Source organism: Homalodisca vitripennis, chromosome 1 (assembly GCF_021130785.1).
Source record: "Homalodisca vitripennis isolate AUS2020 chromosome 1, UT_GWSS_2.1, whole genome shotgun sequence".
NCBI classification, from domain to species: domain Eukaryota; kingdom Metazoa; phylum Arthropoda; class Insecta; order Hemiptera; family Cicadellidae; genus Homalodisca; species Homalodisca vitripennis.
In genome coordinates, this window is record NC_060207.1 from 66912720 (window position 1) to 66937078 (window position 24359).

At 32.4% G+C, this 24359-nt stretch overlaps 1 protein-coding gene across 1 annotated transcript; it reads right to left on the reverse strand.

Moving 5' to 3' along the window:
- Positions 1 to 6585: 6585 nt before the first annotated feature.
- LOC124363881 lies at positions 6586 to 23923 on the reverse strand. The gene is made up of 6 exons (XM_046819157.1): positions 23727 to 23923; positions 17865 to 17957; positions 16572 to 16719; positions 13083 to 13216; positions 11143 to 11274; positions 6586 to 6737 (listed from the first exon to the last, which is right to left on the reverse strand). The coding sequence occupies exons 1-6, from the start codon at positions 23839 to 23841 to the stop codon at positions 6586 to 6588; spliced, it is 774 nt and encodes a 257-aa protein (XP_046675113.1). The 5' UTR covers positions 23842 to 23923.
- Positions 23924 to 24359: the final 436 nt, after the last annotated feature.

Genomic DNA, 24359 nt, shown 5'->3' on the forward strand with positions numbered 1-24359 from the left:
AAAGTCAAAGACCTCATGCAAGGTACAAACTTAATATAATCTCATTTTGCGAATTCTAAATCGAACTGATACCTTTCATAATTGTATAACAATTGAACTGTTACCTTTCATTATTGTATCAATCTGATACTAAATTATAATTCTTCCCACATTTCTATTAGTAAATAAATCACTAATGTAACTGTAACTAATACAATACAGTGTGTACTTCCTTCTCCTACCACGTCATTTTCAATGTTATGATTGTTAAAATAATGCTAAAAAACCAAAATAATTGGATTGCTCTGTTGTGTTTCGATTCAGCTGCAGTCATCCAAAGATGTAACTACTAAGCCACTAAGCACGTGATGGTGGACGAGGAATCTCCTCTCTGTATTCCATCCAACATCACGTTTGATGCTTGACAAGCTGCAAAGCTTATATAAGGCATCATCTATCATCATTGAGAAGGGAATCGCTTGGGCTTGGAATATAATTACTCGAGACTCTCTACTCGAGAGAGAGTAAAGAAAAGTGCGTAGAATGCAGTGAATAGAGCACTTCAAAGTTTAAATAACGTTTCTGAACTAAGGACTCAATAACCTAGATGCCTGGGTCAGCATTATACATAATTTTGTTCAAATCTGACATTCCAGAACACGAACTATAAGAGAAATATATAAATTACATGTTAATACCATGTCTGTTTCTATGTGTTGGAGTTTTCTGCTTACATAATAAAGAGATACCTACCATAGAACGCACGGTCATATTTTTCAAACGTCATGATGATTTATACTAGGGGTGTCCAACTCACAGAGGCTCGAGTGTCAAAAATGAAACCTTGAACTTGATTGCAGACCGTATAGTAATAAACTAAATTTAAAAGATCAATAGCAGATTTTATAAAGTTATAAATAAAACTAAAATTAGTATAATATTAGCCTATTTTCATTGACTCAAGTGTTCGTTTTACACAACTAAGAAAAATATCCATTGTGGGCGATCAGCTGCATCCACCAAAAAACGAATATCCATCTCTAGTTGAGTTATAGCCATCCTCATCTAACCTCATTACATTAAGTAGAGACGCATCACAAAGTAAAGCTTGCTTCTATTTTAGTTTTTTTTTTAAATAAACTTCATGAATTAGAACACACTTCCACATACTTGTAAATATTAATGAAATTGTTAGTCAAATATATCTAAATTTTGGAAATCTCTCTTTGAGAAGTAATTTGAACAAAGTGTGGGCCCTTTCTTTTCTTGACATTAGAGACATGTCAGCTTGCATTTCACACAATTCAAGTTGTAGTTCAAGTCAATTATTTCTTGGATTTAAAAACTGCAACTTGAAAAATCGTTATTTTTTTAATTCTTCAACTAACTAAATACAGCTAGGAAAGTGTATCAAATTCTTGTTTTAACACGTTTAGCTTACTGCAAAACCCATTGCTAATGATTAGCAAATCTAATATTGTTTGAGTTTTCCTTGAAGACTTGAGTTCAAAATGAATGCACCAAACATTCGGGATTTTCAAACTTCTTTTCAAGTTCAGCTGTGTCTGATGGCACATATTTATTAAGGAATGCAGGAATGTCTTTTCATATAACAAAGCATCGTTCCATGCACTTTCATGCACTCAACTAATTTACATGGTTAAATTATAGCAAGTCTCCAAACTCAGTATCTGTTTCTTGTAAAACTGCTTAAGTTGTCTGTGATCAGATTTATAATTTTATCACAAGTGTAAAAACTTGATCCTCCTTGATGGAATTCCCACACAAAGCTTCCTGGTTAATAATACAGTGGATTGTCGGAGAGATACTCCATTCTCTCTAAGCAACCTTACCAATCCAGACGTTTTACCTGTCATTGCCGGTGCCCCATCTGTAACAGTGGACGAGCCTCCAATTCTGTTAACTGCTTTTTTTAAAGTCTCATAAATGCCTTTTCCTTTTGTTGTTCCATGAAGACAATATAAATCAAATAGTTCCTCATTTCTAGAGAAGTCTATTGTAAGTTAGAACGTACAAATATTGAGAACTGACTGATATCTGTTTGATCAGTACTTTCATCCAAACAAAGTGAAAAATATGAGCCTTGTTTAACCTGGCCAAGTAAATATGTTTCTACTTGATCACCCATTTCAACAATCTTTCTTTTTATGGTTTAATGTAAAAGTGCCAGTGATTCAAATTTCTCAGCTATTTTGGAACCCTCAAAAGCTTTTGCCATTTTCATAGCACATTTTAAAATTATACTGCTTTAAGTAAAATGTTTCTTTGCACTGGCTAGCTCAAGAGTTACGGCATAAGATGCAAACAAAGAATGCAATATTTTACTATACATACCAGGTTTGTTGTTTAAGGGGGGTCGGGAGGTCAAATGGGTCAAAAATTACTTTTTTGTGTTTTTATTGAATATTATTCTGCTTTTCATAGCGGTTAATTCAAGACCAATTTCATGAAAATCGGTCAAGTAGTTCTTGAATAAAAATTTGTTTTCTAAAGGCTGTACTTCAAATTTTTGGTGAGAGTTTCAGCATTGAGGAGACAGTATTTTATATTGTACTATAACTCTTTCTGCAAAAGAGAGCTGTATTACTATTAAGTTTTTTGTTATTGGTACAGTTTTTTGTCAACTGTTTTTGCTTTCATTACCTTGTTTGTTATTGTTGTCTTCTGTTTATAACCAAGAATAGCATTTCAAATGTCACAGTTTATTTTCCTAAGTTCCTGGTGTTTTCTCTGTGTTAGAAGTTTTATTTCAAAGGTATTGCAATGCCTAGATTTTGTAACAAAGTCTTTAAAAAACGTAAGCAAGTAGGGAAGCCTAAAGTGGTGTTTGTAGATAGTGACTGTGTGAGAAGCCTAGAATCTAGGCCTAGTACACAAAGCCCAGAACCTAGGACTAGTGCACCAAGCCCAATTCCTCCAGAGCCTCAAAAGGAGAGTTTGTCTAGTAAGAAAATTAGTTCTTGTCTTGCAGATTACAATAAGTACAAAGGTAATTGTGGCACTAATGACATGGTAAATTTGCAAATTCTTCAAAACCTGCTTGAACAGAACCAAAGTGAATCGCTCAATAAGATGATTTGGGCTCGTATTCCCAAGCGAACTTTTGTCATGCTATCAACTCTAGAATTAGGGGTATATGATGCTATTGCTGTCTTCAACAAAGGCAATATAGTCAGATCAGATGCGAAGTGTTTGCTAAATTAGGGATTGTACCTGGGGTAAACTGTGTGTATGTGCTTCAAGACATGGACATGCTACGCATCAAAAAAGCGAATAAAGCCGTCGATGAAATAGAAAAAAAGTGTCGAAGTCAGACTACACTGGCAAAAAAGAGGCTAGAAGACGACTATGAAGCAGAGGAAGCAGACAATCCCTCATATGGTGCAGGAATGCATTTATAAAGCAAGTTTAGTTGCTAAGCTAATGGATGTTCCAAATAAATGGCTTTTTCCGAAAATGAATTTTTTCGGTAAATAAGGAACATTATCTCAAAAACTATTAATGATAAATCAATAATTTTTTTTATCTTGGAGAGGGCATTAATCTACACATTTTAACACATGGTTTAAAAAAAATTTCAATCAGAAAATTTTTATTGTGACTAATTTATAAAAATTACTGGTAATTTTTAGAGTATTTTTTAAAAATTGCCAAAAATCCAAAAAAATATTTTTTTACAAAAATCTTGTGTTGAAATATGTATATTGTTGTGCTTTATCAAGAAAAAAAGTTCTAAGTGCTGTCATTTACAGTTTCTTGGGATTAGTAGTTTGAGAATTTAACATGGGCTTAAATGGAGCTCCCGACTCCCCTTAAGCGGATTCTTCAAATCTGAACTCTGACTACCATTTGTATATGTAGTATACTTATTTTCATGTATTGTTGAGTGAGTAATGTCGTCTCACATTATATTCCTTAGGCACTGAAACTACTTACATGCACACCAAACACTGCAGCTTCCCATTATTTTTAATAATCAAGTAATCACTTTGCCAACTTTCCTTGTAACTCCTGTTTACGGTATCAATTTTATGTTTTACATATTTTCTACTCATTTTGTACCAGCATTTATTCTTCAACTAGCTGCTAATGGTTGAAAGGAACAATAATACTAAATGATCCAACAAGAACAAAAGTTACAAGCGACTACCACTGCCAGTGTCAGAAGTCAGACTGTCATGGCGTCGGTCGAGTCGGCGTGTGCGAGATGTGATGCGCACTACGCAGGACGCAGTTTGTAGTATTCTGTATGTCTGTGTGGCTCTCACAGTGGTGGTGGTGAGGGAAAAGCATTTTATTGCTCAGCTCAGACAACACTACAACTGACAGTTACTTAACTCGGCCTTGTCGAGTTGAACTAGTGAACTTAACAGGTTCTGACTGTATGTTATACCTCAAAATATGAGTAAATATTTAATTTTTATATAGTAATAACTAACATATTGGAAATAGTTTGTATTTATTCAATTATAAGATCGCTTTCGAAAGAAATACATTTCTATTAATTTCTAATATTTTTGTCAAAAAGGTTTTGCGGGCCGAACAATATGGTATTGCAAGACGCATGCGGCCTGTGGGCCGACAGTTGGACACTGATTTATACCATATGGTGTTTTATCCGTTTCTGGTTGAACTAATGCACAAACTTTGAGTTGCAAAAGATAGGACAATGTGCGAGTTTTAATACTCAGGTAGTAAGTGGGTTACCTGTGTTTAATGGTTTGCACTCTACGAAGATGGCGATATTATCTGGAAGTAACTGGATATAATCAGCCTTTAGGTTAGATCTAACTTAAAAATACATTATAGTCTCTTAAAAACACTCCCTCATGTATGACTAATGGAAGGTTTCTAATCTTAGAGCAGTTCTTGATACGTTTGGGTGGTACGTCTTGATTACTTAGGGGAATAACTAGTAGGATTATTTGAGGCATTCATAGTAGAATAGAATAAACTTTATATCAGCGGTGTATTCATACTGTCTGCATATCGACTAGGATTTACATTGGTCGAGATAGTGATTTCCCAGGTTGGTGACATGCACTGTTAGTTTTGTTTACATGTTGTTACAGTTCTTGAGGAGTTTTGGCATTAAAATTTGATAAATGTAAAGCACAAGTAATATTATTTGCAGTAAAAACATAGGCGTTAAATTGGAAAAACTTTGAGAGGAAGCTACAAGTTTTGTTTTCTAGAGTCCAATTTATAATGGGTAATTTTACATTCTTCTTAAATTTAGAGGAGAAGGGTTGTTCATAGAGGGCCTTGGAAGAGCTTTTAAAGCATTGCAGACTATAATCTCCAGAATAAAAAATCTTAATTTAGTAAATTTACTATCCATGGAGCATAAAGTTTATCACCAAGATGTGAACTAAAAGCATTATTTTTCTTTTTTTTTTTAGAAGCATTGGAGCAAATAGAAAAGGATTAGACTCTGGAGCAATATCTCATTCAAGAGCCTAGGGTTATTATAAGAAAGCTAAACACTTTATATATGTTTTTAAAAAACAAGTTCACAGAGATTCTCATATTCTTCTGTAAATAATGACGAGATTACCAGAAACTCTAAATTATTTGGTTGAAGTAAGTGACATCAAGCGCTATAGAGTTTTATGATAACAATTAAGGAACATATAGTAAGGAACATTAAGGAACATAATCATAAACTATAATCTGCTAAAATATGTACCCTATAGTACATTACACAGGAAAAATTAATTATTGAAATTTGACAACATACAAAAAAAAAGAAATGAGGTAACAGTCATAATAATACGTACCTATTTAAAAACATCATATATATACAACAATACCAAGTAAACAAAATTTTGACAAGTTCAAAAACCTAAGTTTTTAATTCCAATTACAGGCTTCTGAGAAGAAGTGAACTGAGTTTCTAAGTTTCTAAGAAATATAATGGATTGTTCAAGAAGCAATGTACTGGTACATTTCTGAAAAGAAGAGGTCTTATAATAGTAAATTAAAATTAAAATTAATAGCAATAAAAATAGGAGAAAGCGATCAATCGATTGATCGCTTTCACCTATTTTTATTGCAATTTATTTATTTATAATTAATCAATTTGTTACATTTCTCCTTTCTATATGTGATTTAGACCATCAATATTGAAACATAAAAAAATATTGATTTCATTATAAGGATTGACTTATTTTAGGTAAAAAGTGAATAATCAGTTATTTGGTATCTTTTTCAACACACATATTTTCAAACCATAATTATAGGTATATATAATTATATATATATATATATATATATATATATATATATATATATATATATATATATATAAAATAAATTGAATCGGAAAAAGTAAGCGCTCTGTGGTGTAATGGTAGCACATTCACCCGGCAAGTGAGAGATCCGGGTTCGACTCCCGGCGGAGCAAGTACTTTTTGCGATTCAATGTTTATTGAAATTAAATAAGGCTATTGCCATTTATACAATTTAATGTATATATATATATATATATATATATATATATATATATATATATATATAGGTATTGTTTTATAGTATATGATAAAACAATTTTAAGAATGGGTAGAAATAAATAAAAAACTTATATCACGAAGGTAAAATTTCATTCATTTCTAAATCATTGAAAGCGTCGTTGAATATTTCTGTAAATGCTGTGCTGACAAGATCGTTGATGAGAGGTCTCAGCATAGGGAATCCTGCTCTCCAGCTGGCATTGATGATGCGATCTAACACGTTCTCTGTAACAGACGCAGAAGTTACTAAACTTTCATTTATCTGACTATGTAAAATAAACAATTAGCCATTTTGCATCTTGTTCCTTTACCCTAACATTTTTCATCATACAAAGTTTAATATTGTACAAAGTCCCCTTTTAATTTCTTCTAATACATAGTATAGTGGTTTTATTTCTGGCTGGATTATACCTACCCATTGAACGTACATTGGATACGACAAATCAAATGACATACTTACATCTGGGTAATTCAATTGAAGTCCAGGAGTGGCTCATCAGTAATTTAAATTATCAGGATATTGGGGGTAAAGGGTTGATCAAGTTTAGTTTAATGCGAATGATTATTGTTAAAGTGGGTTCCTTACATTACGGGGTTTTGCAAGCCTAAACATGAGGGAGAGCATTGCCTCTCTCCGATTTAACTTGGAGACTGGAACTAACCTATCCTTCTTCCTAAGTGGTATGACTGACATAGACACACAATACTTCCTCGTGGTTGGTATAAGATGGGGTACGGCTACAACCCACACTCATACACATCCTTAATTTCCATCACTCTATAAACAGCGTACAGGTTCTCTTAGGACTAAATACTATAAGAGGGTTCCTCTATTCCTGTTCTTAAGTGAAAAAGATGTATCTATGTCAAAAAACAAATCGATGGCCTAATGTACAAAGGTCATAACTCCAAAATGCGTTACTTTACAGGAGAGCTAAAAAACTGAATTTTAAGCAACTACCATAAAAATAATAAACGAATTTACTACGTTAAAGTACTTGTAATATATTTACACTCTACCGTGTTGTTGAAATATTTTGTTGCTGACATTTAAATATTTAATATTTTACTGGAGTTACATCTTTTTATGTGAAAACCCCAACATTTATAATATGTCGGAGTTACGACTTTTGCGTCTCAAATAAAAAAGTGTTTGAAGGGACAGAATAATAAAATTATTTTTGTTCTCATAAAAAATGTAATTGAATCAAAATACTAATCATTAAATTACTATAAAAAGTAAGTAATTGTATTACAATAAAAATTATAGGTCTCAAAAGTGTCTTAAATAATTACTGCCTAGGAAGATTATTATAGAAAGAATGATAGTCCGATGGTAAAGTTCCTTTTAAAATTTGAAAATAATCATATTTTGAATTTGTTATTGGCAATATTTCAGGGTGCAAAAGTGTAATATCACTTAGTTCTGAAGCTTCTTTTGGTTGTAGGCCCCTTCCTGGTAAAGTGCGCCAATCATCTTTAAAATGGAGTTTGTATTTTATTTCATTTGGCGTGAACTGTAGTGCACGAAGATCAGCTACAACCGGATCTCCAACCTTTTTTCCTGGACGAATAGAATTAAAATACTTAAGATCCTCATACTTGTGGAACAAATTGTGATCTAAATATTTAACATAGTAAGGGATGGATTCTTGCGAGCATCTTGTATGGCGGTGACATAATCGGCAGGACAATTAAATAACTTGCCTCTCGATTTGAGCGTGTACTGAGGAATGGCGTTTCTATTTTGATAGCAGCAACCATCGCTGTACAGAATTATTTTACTTTGGCAATGGTTACTTATAACATCTCAGGCTCAGGAAGCAAACTCGTTGGCCGTTAATCCCCCATTTGATTCATGCCAAACATAACCAATGGCATCTTTTTTTAAGATTAAAAATGTGAAATTATGTACTGTTAGTTTCGTCTTGTAATAGACTGGAAACATTAATTTTAGTGCATTGGAGAACACTTTTATGTCTCTTCGGTTTCCTTGTCACTTTCCTTTTCCAGCCTGGCTTCATTTTTTCTTTATGTGGGCATTGTAGAGGTTTTCAGTTACGTTTTCTGTTCGGTAACCGACACAGACTACGCACTCGTCCTTTTTTGGTCCGAATAAACTAAGATTCTTTTTTTATAAAGTGACAGAAAAGTTTGCAATTGATAGAGGCTTTACATTTTTTGCAGTTGACCACCTACAGCATTCTTCAAACAGATTGTGGTTAGATATCCAGTTGGGTTCTAAGTAAAGTTTGTTTTAAGACGCCCAACAATAATGTGATTCCATCTTTGGCAATAAATGAAAAAAATGTCCAGTTCTGTCCTGGGTTCTTCAAAACGGGTATTCCTTGACTCAGATATCTTTTTGTACCTGACATGGCAACGAAGATTGTTTTAATTCGCCGTAGACTGACATTTCCATTGTCTTTCACTTGGTCATATTCACCATATAACTCGTTTTCATTGACAACTTTTTTGTCGTTTTGTTTTTCCAATTTCGAATAGCTTTTTCTCCTATGGTCAGGGTATTCAAGAACATAATTTTGCAGACTCTTACCTTTTCTTGACTTTTTCTTGAAAATATAGGAACGAATTTTCCCTCCTACTAGTGTCTATGTCCTTGCGATCTCTAGCTCTATTAGTGGGACGGACAAAGACTAACAAATCTACAAACAGTTTTTTCTCACCCCATGACAAGTCCCAAAATTTTCAAAAAATTCTATTTCTATCTTCTTCTGATATATTATTGCATTTAATTTTTGATTTATGTCGGTTTAACCTGCAAGAACACCTTTCTTTCATTTTTTATACCATAATTCCATTTCCATTAATAAACTTTTTGCCAGTGTAAGCTTTTCCCGATTCTCTTGCTTGTTTGTTCTTAGCTACCACCCATTCATTTTTACACTGTGACGTTTATTCCTTTTCCTTATCTTCTTTAATTGCTGATTGTTACTTCGTTCTTCTGTTGAATTATTATTAGCAGGAACTATTACAGGTGGCACGTTTTTTACAGGCTCATTATAATTATGGTTGTCTTCTTGGGTTAGATTTTCCGTATGGGCTGTATTGGGAGAGACATTATCATCATGTTTTTCATTTACATCTTCTACAATGTATTGATTTTTGTCCAAAGAAAATTCTGAGGTCATGACTTCCACAATAGCATCATCACTTAACATTACCTCACAATTCACATAATTTAAAATTTCGAAATCAGAATAATTTTGTGGGCTATAGTTGACAGGTACATCAGTGCCACTTTCATTTAACACGAGTTCATCAATTACGCTATTTACAATTACCTCATCCTTTTGTGGGCTGCAGTTAAAAGGTATTTCAATAGCAGCATCATCACTTAATACTACTTTATAATTTACATTATTTACAATTAGTTCATCACTTTGTGGGATGTAAATGGTGGATGCCATAGTACCTTGATTAGAACACTGTACAGTCTATTCACGTTTATCAAAATTAGTTATGGCACCTTTGTCACCCATAAATAACATGTCACCATTAAGAGAAGGTTTTAAAGTTTCTGCCACCAGTTTTTGTTCATTTTGCTTATTCAAAGCCATACAAATCATATCACTTCTTCTAGCAGCCATATTCACAACTATACCTAACCTAAAACAGAATCCTTTTCAAAACGTATAGCAACGATTAGTAAAGTAAACAATAATAATATGAAGTGCAATTTACTTCAACACAGAAAAAACAGACTAGACTAGGGCTACTTTAATAGGCTTTAAATGGAGTTACGGCTTTTGATAAGTGTACTTTTTCCAAGCAATGGATGTAACTCCAATATGTAATATATATATTGGGTTATTTATCAATAGTAGGATTGTCTTAAATGTGTTTACTTTAAATCACAGTATTCACTATACCTACTACTAATTAAGATTAAAGGTCTATAGCTTGTTAAAACACTTCAAAAGAATCACAGAACAAGAGCACAGCACCGGAGTGGTAGACATCCGTACATCTCTCCCAATGTAAACAATGGAGTTACAGCCTTTGCTAAATAACGTTTCCATAACAACTAAAACGAGGCCTTTGCTAAATAACGATTTTTGACAGGAAATTAATTTGTTGGACCTACGCCCTTTTTCTATAGTTGTACAATGGGCTATCAGCTGTTCAATTCAACAAAGACCACAAAATCCATAAAAAGTGGAGTTACGACATTAGGACATTGATATAGGGATTCTGCACTTCTATAGGGTATTCTATACCCCCCTAAAGTAGACAAAAAATCTATATTACACTATAGAGAATGATGTATGGTATCTCATATGAGAATAGCACAGTAAATGTTATTCTAATGGTTTAAAAATGGAATGTTAGATTTCAGTAGATATGACTAGCTTGTAATCACAATGTAAAGTTTTCATGATAATACTTGTTTGCCATAAGTATGGGTGAGTTTATGTGCATGTACAACAAATGGAACAATTCTGAATTAATTTGGAACAAGTTTAGATCCCAGATGTGTAATTATTTATTGATAAACTGACACAAAATTATTATCAAAAACAACAAATGGCAATGGCAATCTCAAATCATCCTATTACTGGTATTAATATTTATATTACTTAAATTTACTATTCAGACATTTACTGACCCATGAAGGTGCGTCCTCTCAGCAGATTACTAATGTGGATGTTCATGTTACCAATCTTCTGCACATCCACTCGCACCTTCAGCTTGTCTGAGTTCTTGGGGCGGCTGATAGTAGTCGTCTGCACAAGGTTGTCTGCAGCAGATTACATGTGTCAAGAGATAGGATAGATTATATTCTCTATTCTATACTGACATACATTAAAAATTAATACTATACTCAGAATTAACAGGATCATGAGTAGGGTCATAAAATTAACTCCCATGCAATTATACACAGGCTTGGCACCCCAAAAAATGATTGATAAACTCCCAACCCCTATGTAACTAATACTAAATGACCATTTAGGCCATTCACTAGCAATCTTAACAAAGCCTAGTGGGTAGTGCCTTGGAGCAGTTGGTGCAATAAAGTTCAGGGGTTAAATAAAGAAAATTTTAAAAATCATGTTTTACAAAAATACAGAAGTAGATTCTTTTATATTTCTAAAATTAGATTGTTTAAAAGGCAGAGGCTTGAAGAGGAAATGTAACAGTATTTCACATTGTGTTGGATCAGTGAAATATTCATAATTATTTATGTACTAATTTATTGGATTTATGAATTAGGAACACTGCTGCTCTGAACTCCTTGAAATTATTTAAATAAGTGATAACTGCACATTGTTTTTCATTGAAATGCGAGATTTTATATCATATTAAAAGATTGCAATAAGAAATGGATATTTCTGATAGGTGGTGGTCTTTGATGAAATAATCTTAAATAAAACCTTTTAATACAGTCCAAAATATAAATTTGTAGAATGGTACTTATTTTTGACAATGCTCAAAGGGAAACAGAATATGTTTTTCTGTTCTGTAGAAATAAATGGTTAGACATCAAAGCAAATCTATAATTAAGTTTCTTCAATATCTTTTATTGATTATTAACAAGTAAGATACTTTGTAATATTCTATTAATATTCCGTAGTCAGTAGTTTGTGTGTATAATAATGTTTACATAATAGAAGTTTTTAATCAGAAATATCAGTTTGCAATAAATTATATCCTCTCTAAAAGTGAAAGTCTGTATACTTATCGATTGGCTAATAACAGGTTTACCATAAAATATTAAAATAATATTACCATATTTCTTGGTGATTCTGTAAGTAGCCACCACTTTTTGTGTACTGTGTAGAACAAATTTACAATTTTCATTCCAATAGTACGAGAGCCAAGAAGCAGTTGGCATTGTATTAGCACACAATCTAGTTTTTGTGAAATCGATAGAGGAATTACACTTAAGAAAGAAATTGATTGTCAGCCACTGTAGTTTTGGTTGATATCGAAATAGAATTTTATCGAACGGATAAAAATATTGAATCATAAAATTTATATAGTTTTGTTTTAGCTTTACACACTTATAACCCATTGTCAGGAACCTAAGTAAAAAAAGTTTTGTAAGGTCAGTTAAGGCTGATAAAGGATATGTTAAGGTCAGCCAACGAGATTAACTCATGTCAGCCTGTAGTCTTGCAACTGTAATGCCCATAGACTGTTTGTAAACAATACTAAGGTGTACTAAAGAAACCGCTAGGATAATGTGAGTTAGGAGACTGAAATTCGACATAACTTTTGTTTAAAGTTAAAATATAATAAATATAACCCACAAAAAATGTATTGTATGATATTTTTCAAACCACCATTTCAACCCTCCAGCAAAACTAAATCCACTGACAAAAGATGTTTTAAGGGCAAATGATCCCTCTATTGATTTAATAAAAAACTTGATTGTAAGCTTATACAATTCAAATTGCCTCTCAGCTCCTGAACCACTAACAACACTAAAAATATAATGCTGAAGTTTCAAGTATATTTGTCCCCTGGTACACATACATTGTGTTGCCATATGTATGTAAGTAGTCTATGACAACTAAAAGAATCCATTTCGTAAGTAAGGCTTACACAGGGTAAGGTTCCAGACCCCTCTGTTGTCCGGTGGAGAGAGGAGGATCTGACTGCTGCCCTCATACTCGCCTTCCAACCACTTCTCCGGGAAGAATTGGGTGTATTGGACTAGGTTTAACACTGGATCACTCCTGTGAACAAGGATGTTAGCTGGAAGTTAGAATGCTGGGAACAGAAAAATAAGGATATATAGTAATTGGCGGAAGATATCAATGAAAGCCACAATCGAACTTCATGTATTATTTTCAGGCAAACCCTAAAACTGCCTAAAACAGAGTATTAATTAATAAAAGAGATTATTATACTTGTATGCTTGGAAATTACTTGCCCAGATTGTCTTGAGTTTTGACTGTTACAGAATAAAACTACACATATTCATTTTGATATTTGCAGAGCTTTAATAGTTAGGCACTTAAGTCTGATCCATTAGTACAGGTATATTGGAATTAGCCCTGTATGTTTCATAAGACCAAATTTTAACCTATATCAGACCAGCTTAATCTCTCAGAGAGAATTCTTTAGAGTACAGTTCAAAAGCTTTGTAGGTCTTGGGTTGGATTATGAGTGGCTGAAACACTTGATCACACACTTGCAAGAGCACCATATGTGTTTGTCAGTAAACAGAGGCAGCGGCAAGTCTACGTAAAGGTGTATCACCCGCAGTAACAAAACTAGTGAAATATTTAGCTTATAATTTGTTCACGATTATTTTATTGTATCCAACGTGCTAAGGAAGCAACTAAATGAAATATACAATTGAGATTAAATTACATGATGGTCCTGGCAGAACAGATTTCTTTGCATTTCTTTATAATTATTTAGGTTTTTCTGGCATTTGTTCACATATAAAACGAAAATCATCGTTATGGCCGAATTCAAAACATGTATGTTTATTGATTAAATGTACAATAAATTGTGAAATAACTCATTGAAAATTTACAGTTTTAATGTTTAGTGGTCGTTGTGGACTGTTTTACATGAACACCAGTACTTCTTATAGAAAAATAACGATTGCAACAGTCTTCACACTATATACACTCGTCAACTGTCTAAATTTTAAATTAAAATGTATCCAACACAAACTATTGTTAATTACATTGTTTATGTTTGTTTTGTTGTTGTTGTTGATTTTTCATCTTTTGTTGAAATGAGTTCACTACGAGTTGAAATGAACCAATAATTCATATAAAAATTTCAGGTTCTTTCATTTACTTATTGTTTTCTTAAATATGGATAATTTGAATAACATTCTTATCTTTCTTTATTTTATAAGCTGGTATACATTATGTAAATAATTTATTTTCACGAAAAAAGCATCTATTAACCTCTGGCGTGCTTCCAACATTTTAGTTTCCAGATTCGTTTAGCAACCAATCTGTAGTTAGATATTAAACCTTGTTATGGCTAGCATATTATGGATTGAATTTATTGTTTTAACAGAATAACAAGCATCAAATTGTCACTGATAATTGTAACCTTGAAATATCACAAATTAATCATGTAATAAAAAAGAATATAATTCTTTTCCAGCACAAGAGTAGATATGTAAGCAACTGAGATTGGCGTTACATGTAAATAACTCATTAATGAAGTAAAAGTCATTTTTTTCTGGAGGAGAACCCCCTTCTTTAAGTTAATAATACAAACCCCAATGTGTCATTATTTCGAAATAATTTTCAATATATATATATATATGAATAAAAAACAAAATCAATTGCATCTCTTAAAATTCAGGACCAGTAACCACAATATTTTAAAAAAAGTGAACACCTGAATATTAGTTTCAATTTCTACAATAACCACAGTCAATAATTGGACGGCACACCAAACTTGCTAACATAAAAAGTTCAACTAACATTTATCTCAGGATCTTTTTGAAAGAGAGTTCGTAGCTCATCATTTCCCTCTAATGCATTAAAATTATTTAAAAACTGGATTGATTGAATCATACTTCGTTTCAAATTATTCATGTATTATAGGAAAAAAATAAAAGACAGTAAAACTCTTAACAGTCTAGGAATTAAGAACGCGTTGCATTGTATAAACACTGAACATATTTTTTTTATCAATAAAGGAATGTCTCCTTGAAATAAATAAATCGTCAGCTGTTCTAATTACGGTGCTGGTCAAAATAAAAGCATTTATATAAAGGACTAGCTGTTTCCCGCGGCTTCGCACGCGTCTCTTAAGCTTTGCCCGTATATTTCTTTGCCTTCAAATAGTGTTTGGCTATTTAATATACGTAACTGTGTCGTAATTGCAGTTTATAATGTGCAGGCGCTTTGATAACTTTTATATCTTGCAGTACAGCCTGGTGGTGAGTTACATCAATGGGCATTGCATATAAACCTTCTACATAGAAAAATACAAATAAATACAAATTTTCATAGTGATCGGTCCAATAGTTTCTGAGTCTATAAAGGAGAAACCCACAAACATTCATTTATATATATTACTATGCTTTAAAACTATAAGTGTAGTAATTAAATTATATATAAATATATTTTTTGTCGCATTATATATGTTTACAAAGAACAGCTGATTAAAAATTTGAAAAGACTCTTTCACTTAATAACATATGTTTGCTGCAATGCATTTCTTACGGGTATTTCTGTAACCAGTGGGGCGGAATCCTGAATCGGGAAAGGGATAAAAAGTATCCTATAACCTTCTACAGATCAAGACGAACAAATTAAAAAAAAAATTAGGCGAATCCGTCCAGCCGTTTGTGAGTGATGCTGTTACACACGAACAGTTTCATTTTATATATATATAGATTAAAAATATCAAACAAAACTTTTGTTCTCAATATTTTTTAGCTTGACACTCTTAAAACCAACATGAATGATATATCATTAGATGAATAGATGAACAGACTGAAATAGCCATTCAGCCACTTTCAGCCAAATAGTCAGTATGTATTTGAGTAATTTAACAATTTTATACATGTCTGACGATTAATTTAAAGCATATGAAGCTAAAAAAATATGATATGAGAAAGAATTATCATTTCATATTTTTGACCCTTTTTATAGTCTTTCACTCTTGCCTCCACCAAACAGCGCAGCTGGGATCGATTTCTTTCTTACACGAATGACTTTGTCAATATCAAGCAGAACAAGGTTGTGGATTTATATAGTACAAATTAGCTCCTGGACTGAAAACAGATAAAAAACTAAAATATTGCAACTATTCAATTAGTAGGAATAATATTACCGACAGCTACTTTACAACAAATAGTTAAATGTATTTAACAGAACCACTCTTTCTTTATCAATATAGTTTTGGTCTCAATTAGTTAAAAAGAATTTTCGGTCTAACATTATTTAAGATACTAGGGCATAGTGTGCCTACATGTGCAGAAAAGCATGAGCGCAGGCTTTATGTTAGGACTGAGAAATTGTACATATATATTCTACAACTTTAATTTCAGAAACGACTACTTCTAAGTTTCTCTATTTAGTAGATAGTGTGACAATTAGTTACCGGAAGCTAGTAACTTCCGACTCGGTCCAGCCTCTCTCCTGCACATTCCGCAGGACGAGGCGATAGTTGATGGCGAACCCTCCTCGCCGCTGCACGATCTCCTTGGCGAAGAAAGGATCGAAAGGTGGAATTTTTAGATCTGGGACTCCTGAAATAATAGTTCATAATTTAATACACATCGAACTCCCAGTTTTGTAACGCTTAACTCCGACGATTCTCCTGTTTCATAACTTGTTCATTTATTAGAGTATACAAAGAATTTTCAACTAATTGTTTGGGTTGTAGACACACAATGTAAAAAAAAAGAAAAAACCAAAATCTTTGGATTTGTTTCTTATTGTTTCGTAATGATGGTTCCAATCTGTACTAAAAGACCCAATGAAATAAAGGAGCTTGGGGTTATATCAAATGATTAAAAAGCATGGGACATGCTTAAGCTAATCCACTTGGAAGAGGGCAGTTTTTAAAAGCTCACATAAATCCTGAAATCCATTCAATCAGGAGTTTACAGTAAATTTGTTATAATTCCGGTCAATGACGAAAATTACTATGGCTGAGAAATTTTCTGAATCTCTTAAACAAACTCACTGCCGCATAGATAGTCTCTATTGGATCCCATAAACAATGGTGCAATAAAACCAACAGCATTTTATCTTGGCTGTCTTGTTCTCTTATTATAAAGACCATGCCATAATTATAATTAAAACGTCTGTTTTAGTGGATCATTTGACACTTAGAAGTAAGAACACGTTATTAACTCAAACATACATAATATATCCTGCTAAACAAATGAATTATTTTTCAATATAGTTACATTAACAAATGTACCAAAACAACCTCAAATAAATAGCACAAATTTTATAGCCGAAATCTAATTTCTCACAAAAAAAAATATACCCGAATATGTAAAGCTGTACAGTTAATATTTGAATATCATTATATTTTCTGCAACATAGAAGAAGTGATATTGATGAACTAATGGTAGTAGTCTGTAAATGATCAAGATTGCACCTATGGATCTATTTTCAAGAGTAGAAAGATTTTCTCAGACATTATAATGGGTTACAGGTTCAGAAACACCTTGTATTGCAAGTAGTCTATGTAGAGAAATAAAAAAATAAATATCGTATTGACAAAAATAATATAAGTGCACATTACGCTATGTGTATTCGCATATCAAGAACCAACAACACATTAAATAATTGCTAGAGTTAATTAAGTTAGTTAACTATAGTTTAAACATGTACTGTGTTACACAATATATTTTGATAGGTGTAATCTACGTATACAAACCAGTTTTGAAGAAAGGACGGACGGCGTTGAGGGCATCTTTTATGCAGTCGTCGAAACCGGATTCCCCGCGCTTGCACTCCGAGAAATAGGACGCTGAAACATTGCCACACATATTCAGAACTCGTCCAAATACTATGTCACAACTGTGGAAGGAACAGGTGTTTTGACAGCGTAATACAGAAGGCGTAACAATTAAACTATACCAACAGGGGTGAATACTGGACACTTCGTCTCGAACACGACTTAAGTAAGAGATATTGTTTAGAAATATTTATAAATTTGGAAATGCCTGAAAACCAAAACAATATAATAACTGTTAGAATTAACTGACACGTGAGGCAACACATTATTGAACAATAAGGCTGCATAGAATTATATTAATATCGATATCGGTTATAATAAAAAACAAGATTAAGGTGGTGAAACGGATTTTTGTTGGGAAAATAACTTTTTATTTTAAATTACCTTTAAGGTAATTTCCATTAAAGACAGAAAAGCAGACCCTTTTATTGCTCCACCAGGAATAGAATGCATTTAAAATAGGACATTAAGGCATTTTTTTATTCAGACCCAAGCAGAGACAACTGACAATAACAATGCGAAACGTTACATTATGCCAAAAAGTTATAGTTAGGGAGTAACATGTTATAATTAATTTATGACTTTTATTACAATGTAAATTATAATTTAAATATTATTTGAGAAAATGATATATTTGAATAATATTTTTTTGGAAAGACACGCGTTTCCCTCCACTCATCTTTCATGTCCATACTTTAATATGTTCGTCTCCTTATTTTTATCAGATTTTCTTTGGTCCAGATTATGAAATGTTCCAAACTTATGCTTCAATTTTCAATAACTCCTCGTGGAGTAAAAAAATTAATATTTTCTGTCTTCAGATTTTATCTTAAAGATCTTAGACGAGGAGTTTTATGAAATTTAATTAATGAAAATTGTTAAGACTGTATACATAATAATCTCCTGAGTTAAAGTAAAGAGACTTTTTCATATAAGTTATATGCTCATTTAACCATCTATTAACAACGCAAAAACGAAATGCAGAAAGTATTTTTGTCTGTGAAAGAAAGAAATTACGAGCTATTGTAGTATTGTCAGATGTTTTCCCACAAGTTATGAGTTTACAAAGATCTCATAACTTCAGTTTTGCAGTCATTAGAAAGGTTACAAATGATCTGTAATTCTCTCTTATGAAACCAGTGTAACAACAGAGAATAAATCGTGCAATTTTAATAATGGTGATGCGTAACATAGTAGGTAATGAAGATTGCAGTTGTCTGCAATCATGAAACAATTCAAACACACTGAAATTAATTAAAACTACTTAATGTTAGGTATGGCGAATATTAGGTAATTTGAGTCAATTTGTCTTTTTATTATTCATAAAGTTTATTGGGTATATTTAGAAGACAGACTGTTGAATGCAGATCGAAGACTAATCTATTTCACGACTAACAAACAAGTCCGTTCTAATAAAAAGTTAAGCAGCCACTATAATATTGTTTTGGAATGAAATAAAGATCTTTTATTTATACTGAATCCTGTTCTCTGAAAATTTTAAAGTTGCTCCTAAAGTGGGGGAATTAAGAATAAAGGAGCACCGTAGCATTAGTAGAGCGACGTCTAGAACTCTTACTCCATCGGAATATGTTTCGAAATGACAATTAAAGAACTTATCTAGTCAAAACCGATTCCCGTAATTAACTAATAGCAACACCACGGTTTCCACGACGATGTACCGTAGCATTAGTAGAGCACTTTGGAACATGTCTTACTCCATTGGAATATGTTTCGACATTACAATTAAAGAACCCATCTTGTCAAATTCGATTCCCGTAATTACCCAAACCAAGTAGTTTTTACGAAGTAGACAGAAAATTTGGCCAGGAACGAACAAACAGTATTGTGTAACTGACGAGACCCTCTCGTAATCTGAAAGCGGTCTGTTGCTGTAACCTGCACCTGGAAGTTCAGAAACCGGCTTCTAGTTTGCGGCCATCACCATAGCAACAGGTCGCGATTTGAGAATATCTAGTGCTTATTTAGCCTAAATAGGGTTAGAAAAGAGCCCATAAAATTATGAATTTGACACGCATGAGTCTTTTCGCCGTTTTTGATGATTCATGCAAAGTATTAAACATTGTGACACCTCCATTCCTAATATTTTTGTACGATTAAAGATGGAAAAAAACTCTGCAGGTTGTATTTGTATTTTATTGTAGATCTCTGGAACATCCTTTTTGGCGTATTCTAAATTTGGAAGAAATGTCATCTAATTTGGAGGTTGTCCCCCAAGTTTAAATTAAATTTGCATCGGCGACCCCTTATATTTCATTCTCACTAATTGAAAAGGAAACAAAAAAGTTGATACACAATCAAAATATTTGATCTTTATTATTTTTCGACATTTGGAAAACGACGAATTTACCTAAGAGTATGATTACAAGCTCTTATAAAACACAGAAATATCCTCAAGAATAATTTTCAACAATATCAATGTTAATATTTATTCTTACAAGGCCGGTTTCATGACTATTATCAATATTTTATTTTGGTCAAAATCACTTCAACAAATTACGAACGCAATTAAAATTTTGAACTATTGGCCTCTGTTTTAGTTCATTGTTTGGTAACTGAAGATGGCTTTCACAACTAAGCCAAAATATTTCAAGATATCAATTGTGTTAGCAAATTTTGACGAGGTTTAAAAAGGAAAACCTTGATGATAGGATATGAAGTTTTATTTTGATATTCGTATTGAAGGTTTAGCCATAGAAAGTTATTTTGTTCTTTCATATTTTCAAAGTAATTGCAAAACTGAACGTTCATACAGAACTTTAAAACTCGCATTTCAGAATGTATAAATATTATAAAATGTTTGACCGATGAAATGTGTAGATTTTAGTTTTTGATTTTAAATTTCTACTAAAATAATTTTCGAGTTTTGTAGGTTCAAAGTACTGAAGATGGATTCCTCGAATCCGAAATGTACATAATAGAAATAAAAAATAACTACAAAAGTGTTAAAATGTGTATTCTACTTAATTAAAATAAACACTTTTTGAGGATACATTACTAACATTACACAGTTGATAGATCTAACTTTATGTAAAATATAGTGATGGGATGCTGCTCAAGGTTAGGTCTACTAGTTGTACTGAGTTTAGCAGAATCATCGTATGCCGTACTATAGTTAGTGAGCGATCAATAACAGAAGATAACAGCGTTTTTAACCTTTTTCCACTTTATTTTCCTTTTACATTGTTAGTCTGATGATAAAAATGGTGCAATACTAAATAAATACTAACTCTTTGTTTAATGTTAGTTTTTTCTATGGAAGTATTGTGAAGGTAACTTGATTTTTTGGACATTTACCATAGTTCAATGATACAAAATGCACTATTTAATACTTATGATTAGTCACTGATTAGTTGTCTATGGTTGGTTGATTTGTGCTGTTCTATCGTGACTTTAAAACTAAAATTTTAAAACATGTTTACTCGTGATTAGTATTTGTTTTAATGGGTATGCCACTTGCAGATAGTACTAACACATGTTTGATGTAATTTCTGATATGCGTGTTACAGCGCTTTAGTATGCTATTATTTATTTTAATCTAGATGGTAGTTATGCGTTCGATTAGATATGCACTTTAGAAAAACCTAAGATTGCAGATCTTGAAACGTAGTAATATCTACCAGTGTTTGTATCACGGAACTGTGACAAATATCAGATAATTCCTCTGATGCCTTTACTATTAACTGATATAAAAAAATCAAACAGTGGTAAAATAAAAATGTCGTGAATATTAATTTGAGAAGAGTACAAATTACTAAGATAATGTTTTTGGGAAAAGAGTGGGTATTTTTGGAGGAATTGGCCGCTGGAAAACGAACTTTTACAGAATGTGATCTGAACTATATGTTTAGAAACACTTCCATGTGGTGTAATGGAGAGCGCTACGGAACGAGAAAAATGTACATATCGTGATCTCTGACGTAAGATCATAGGTAAAAATTGCTTCAATTCTAATTTGTAATGATGGATTTACATCATACCAGCTGTATCCAATTAAAAGCACGTGGCAATTAATACGACTGTCAGATAATACACTTTCTACCATTACGAGGCTCCATTAAACGAGTAGGTGTAGATCTCCCTGAATACTTTACAGTTTCATATTTCAACCGGTGTTTTTAATACTTACACGAACATTTCCTGCAGAAATATCTCTGCAGGGTTTATTAACCGCTCAAATCTAAATTTGAAATGGTGGGTGGACGAAATATTAATTTTTTTAAATTACACATTACAACTTCATTATACTGAGAGTCTATTAAATAAGTGATTTTTGATATGAAGAAAAGTGTTTATTATATACGTCGGTAGTTATTGAATTGTCCTGGATGTTAATGTAAACAATAATTACAACAATTATAGTTGAGATAAATAAATAATTTCATAAAATGTTACCATATAGTTTTAAGTACCGGTATAGAAAATGTTGATTATAATCATCAAGGAAGCCAATGTGGGCCTCATTTTACTAGATTTCGCAATCAACTGTAATCACGACTCTAGCCCCAAACGAGGCATTGCATGGAACCAGTTTAACCCTTTATAAGTGCCCGCTACCATGTGTAAAGATTATATACAACAATTTAGTTTGCCGCATTATCAATATCCACAAGTCCTTGGGCTGACAGTGGTAAATTAACTAAAATACATGATGGGATGGATCACAATATAAAGAAAATGTACGAACTTTCATCGATGTGAAGTAATTTACTTGAAAATGTCACAACTTTACGTTTTATGTTAAACTTCCAACACGATTAGTTATTATTACAGAGATTATTTGGTTAAAAAAAGTAGAATTTAATCTCCATATATGAAGCAAACGAATATTTCTGAGAAAAATAAAAAAAATAGATCATACACTAGCGAAATAAGTAAACGTAAGTACAGACAGATAATACTTATTGTAACGTGAAACATTTTTTATAGCGCTCGATTGTATACGATCAATATTACAATAACAACGGCTCTAAGTACAAAATACAAAAATTATCATCTTGTAGTTGAGGAATGTTACTTGATTGGAGCAAAACACCAATTATATACGATAATATGTGATACCAGTTATTTCACATTTGGACCAATGTGTCATAATTGTAAATGGCATCCCAAGCATTCATGATGCGATTGTCACTGGAAGATGTCGTATGTAAGTAACCAGTACTACCACGGAAACATTTAATACCGGTGGTGGGCTAATATCTAAGTGCAAATCATTTTCTTTGTTGTTCTTGTTTGGATAATTGTGTTTATTTGTATATTAGCAAATGGAAAGAATCGATTGAGATTTTATAATTATTCCTTTTCCTGAATTTTGAAATTTTAAATAATTGTCTTAGTAACACTCTTTTAAAATTGGGGAAATTGGGTTTATTTTATAATATATACAAGATTTTATTACGGTTTTCGAATTTTTACATAATTTAAACCCTTAAACAATTGTTTTAGAGTTTACAAACATACTTTAGAGAATAGAGAATGTGTATACATTTCGATAAGTTCATAATTGTTTTTGAGACCATTGGTAATGATTGTATATTTTGTCAGAAATAATACAGAATGGGTAATTCTTTAAGTTAATCTGACGATTTAATCAAGCCTTTACCTAAAATTGTCTTAACATTTAGTAGCCCATATTTTGAAAGAGACTTCTTAACTATTCGGAAAAGACCTTAACGAGCGGTAGAACAGAAGACCTGCAAGAATTGTGGATGAAGATCCTTTTTAATGTTTCCAGGTTTTAAAATCATCTTGAGAACTCACCGAAGTCCCTGGTCTGGTTGTCGCTTTTATCATCGTCCTCCTGGGCCACAGTGATACCTGGGCACAAGACACACCACAGCACCGGCACCAGCCCTAGCCTTAGCTCGGACCACATGTTCACCACTGAGACAGGAGAGAGCAACTCGCACTGCGGGAGTATTACATCACCACCGCCACCTCTCACCTGGAGTCCGGAGATAACGTTTGCACAAAGATGTCAGATCTAAGGAGAGGGGAGGGGTTAGTACATTTTGGGAGATGTATAGGATCTCCAATGAGTAAGCGGTATCAAGAGTTAACAACATGAAATTGGAGGAGCATTTGTTTTAATTTAAGCGACAATTATCGATAACTTTTAATTACTATATTTCGAACAAGAGACTGCTTTTGTATTACTTCATTTGTTGATTTGTAATTTTTTCGCCTGAAGTTCACTCCTAAACTTATTACCCTATTGATTAAACATATTTTTGTTGCAGTTTCAAATAATTAATTGTAGCTTACACTTGAATTAAACAATATGTTATAATTGTTCTTCATCAGACATAACAAATTCTGATCAAACCAAAAAAGATTAGAAATAAAGCTAGAGTTTATGTGTTTATGGACCATTTCAATATAAAAAACCCCCTC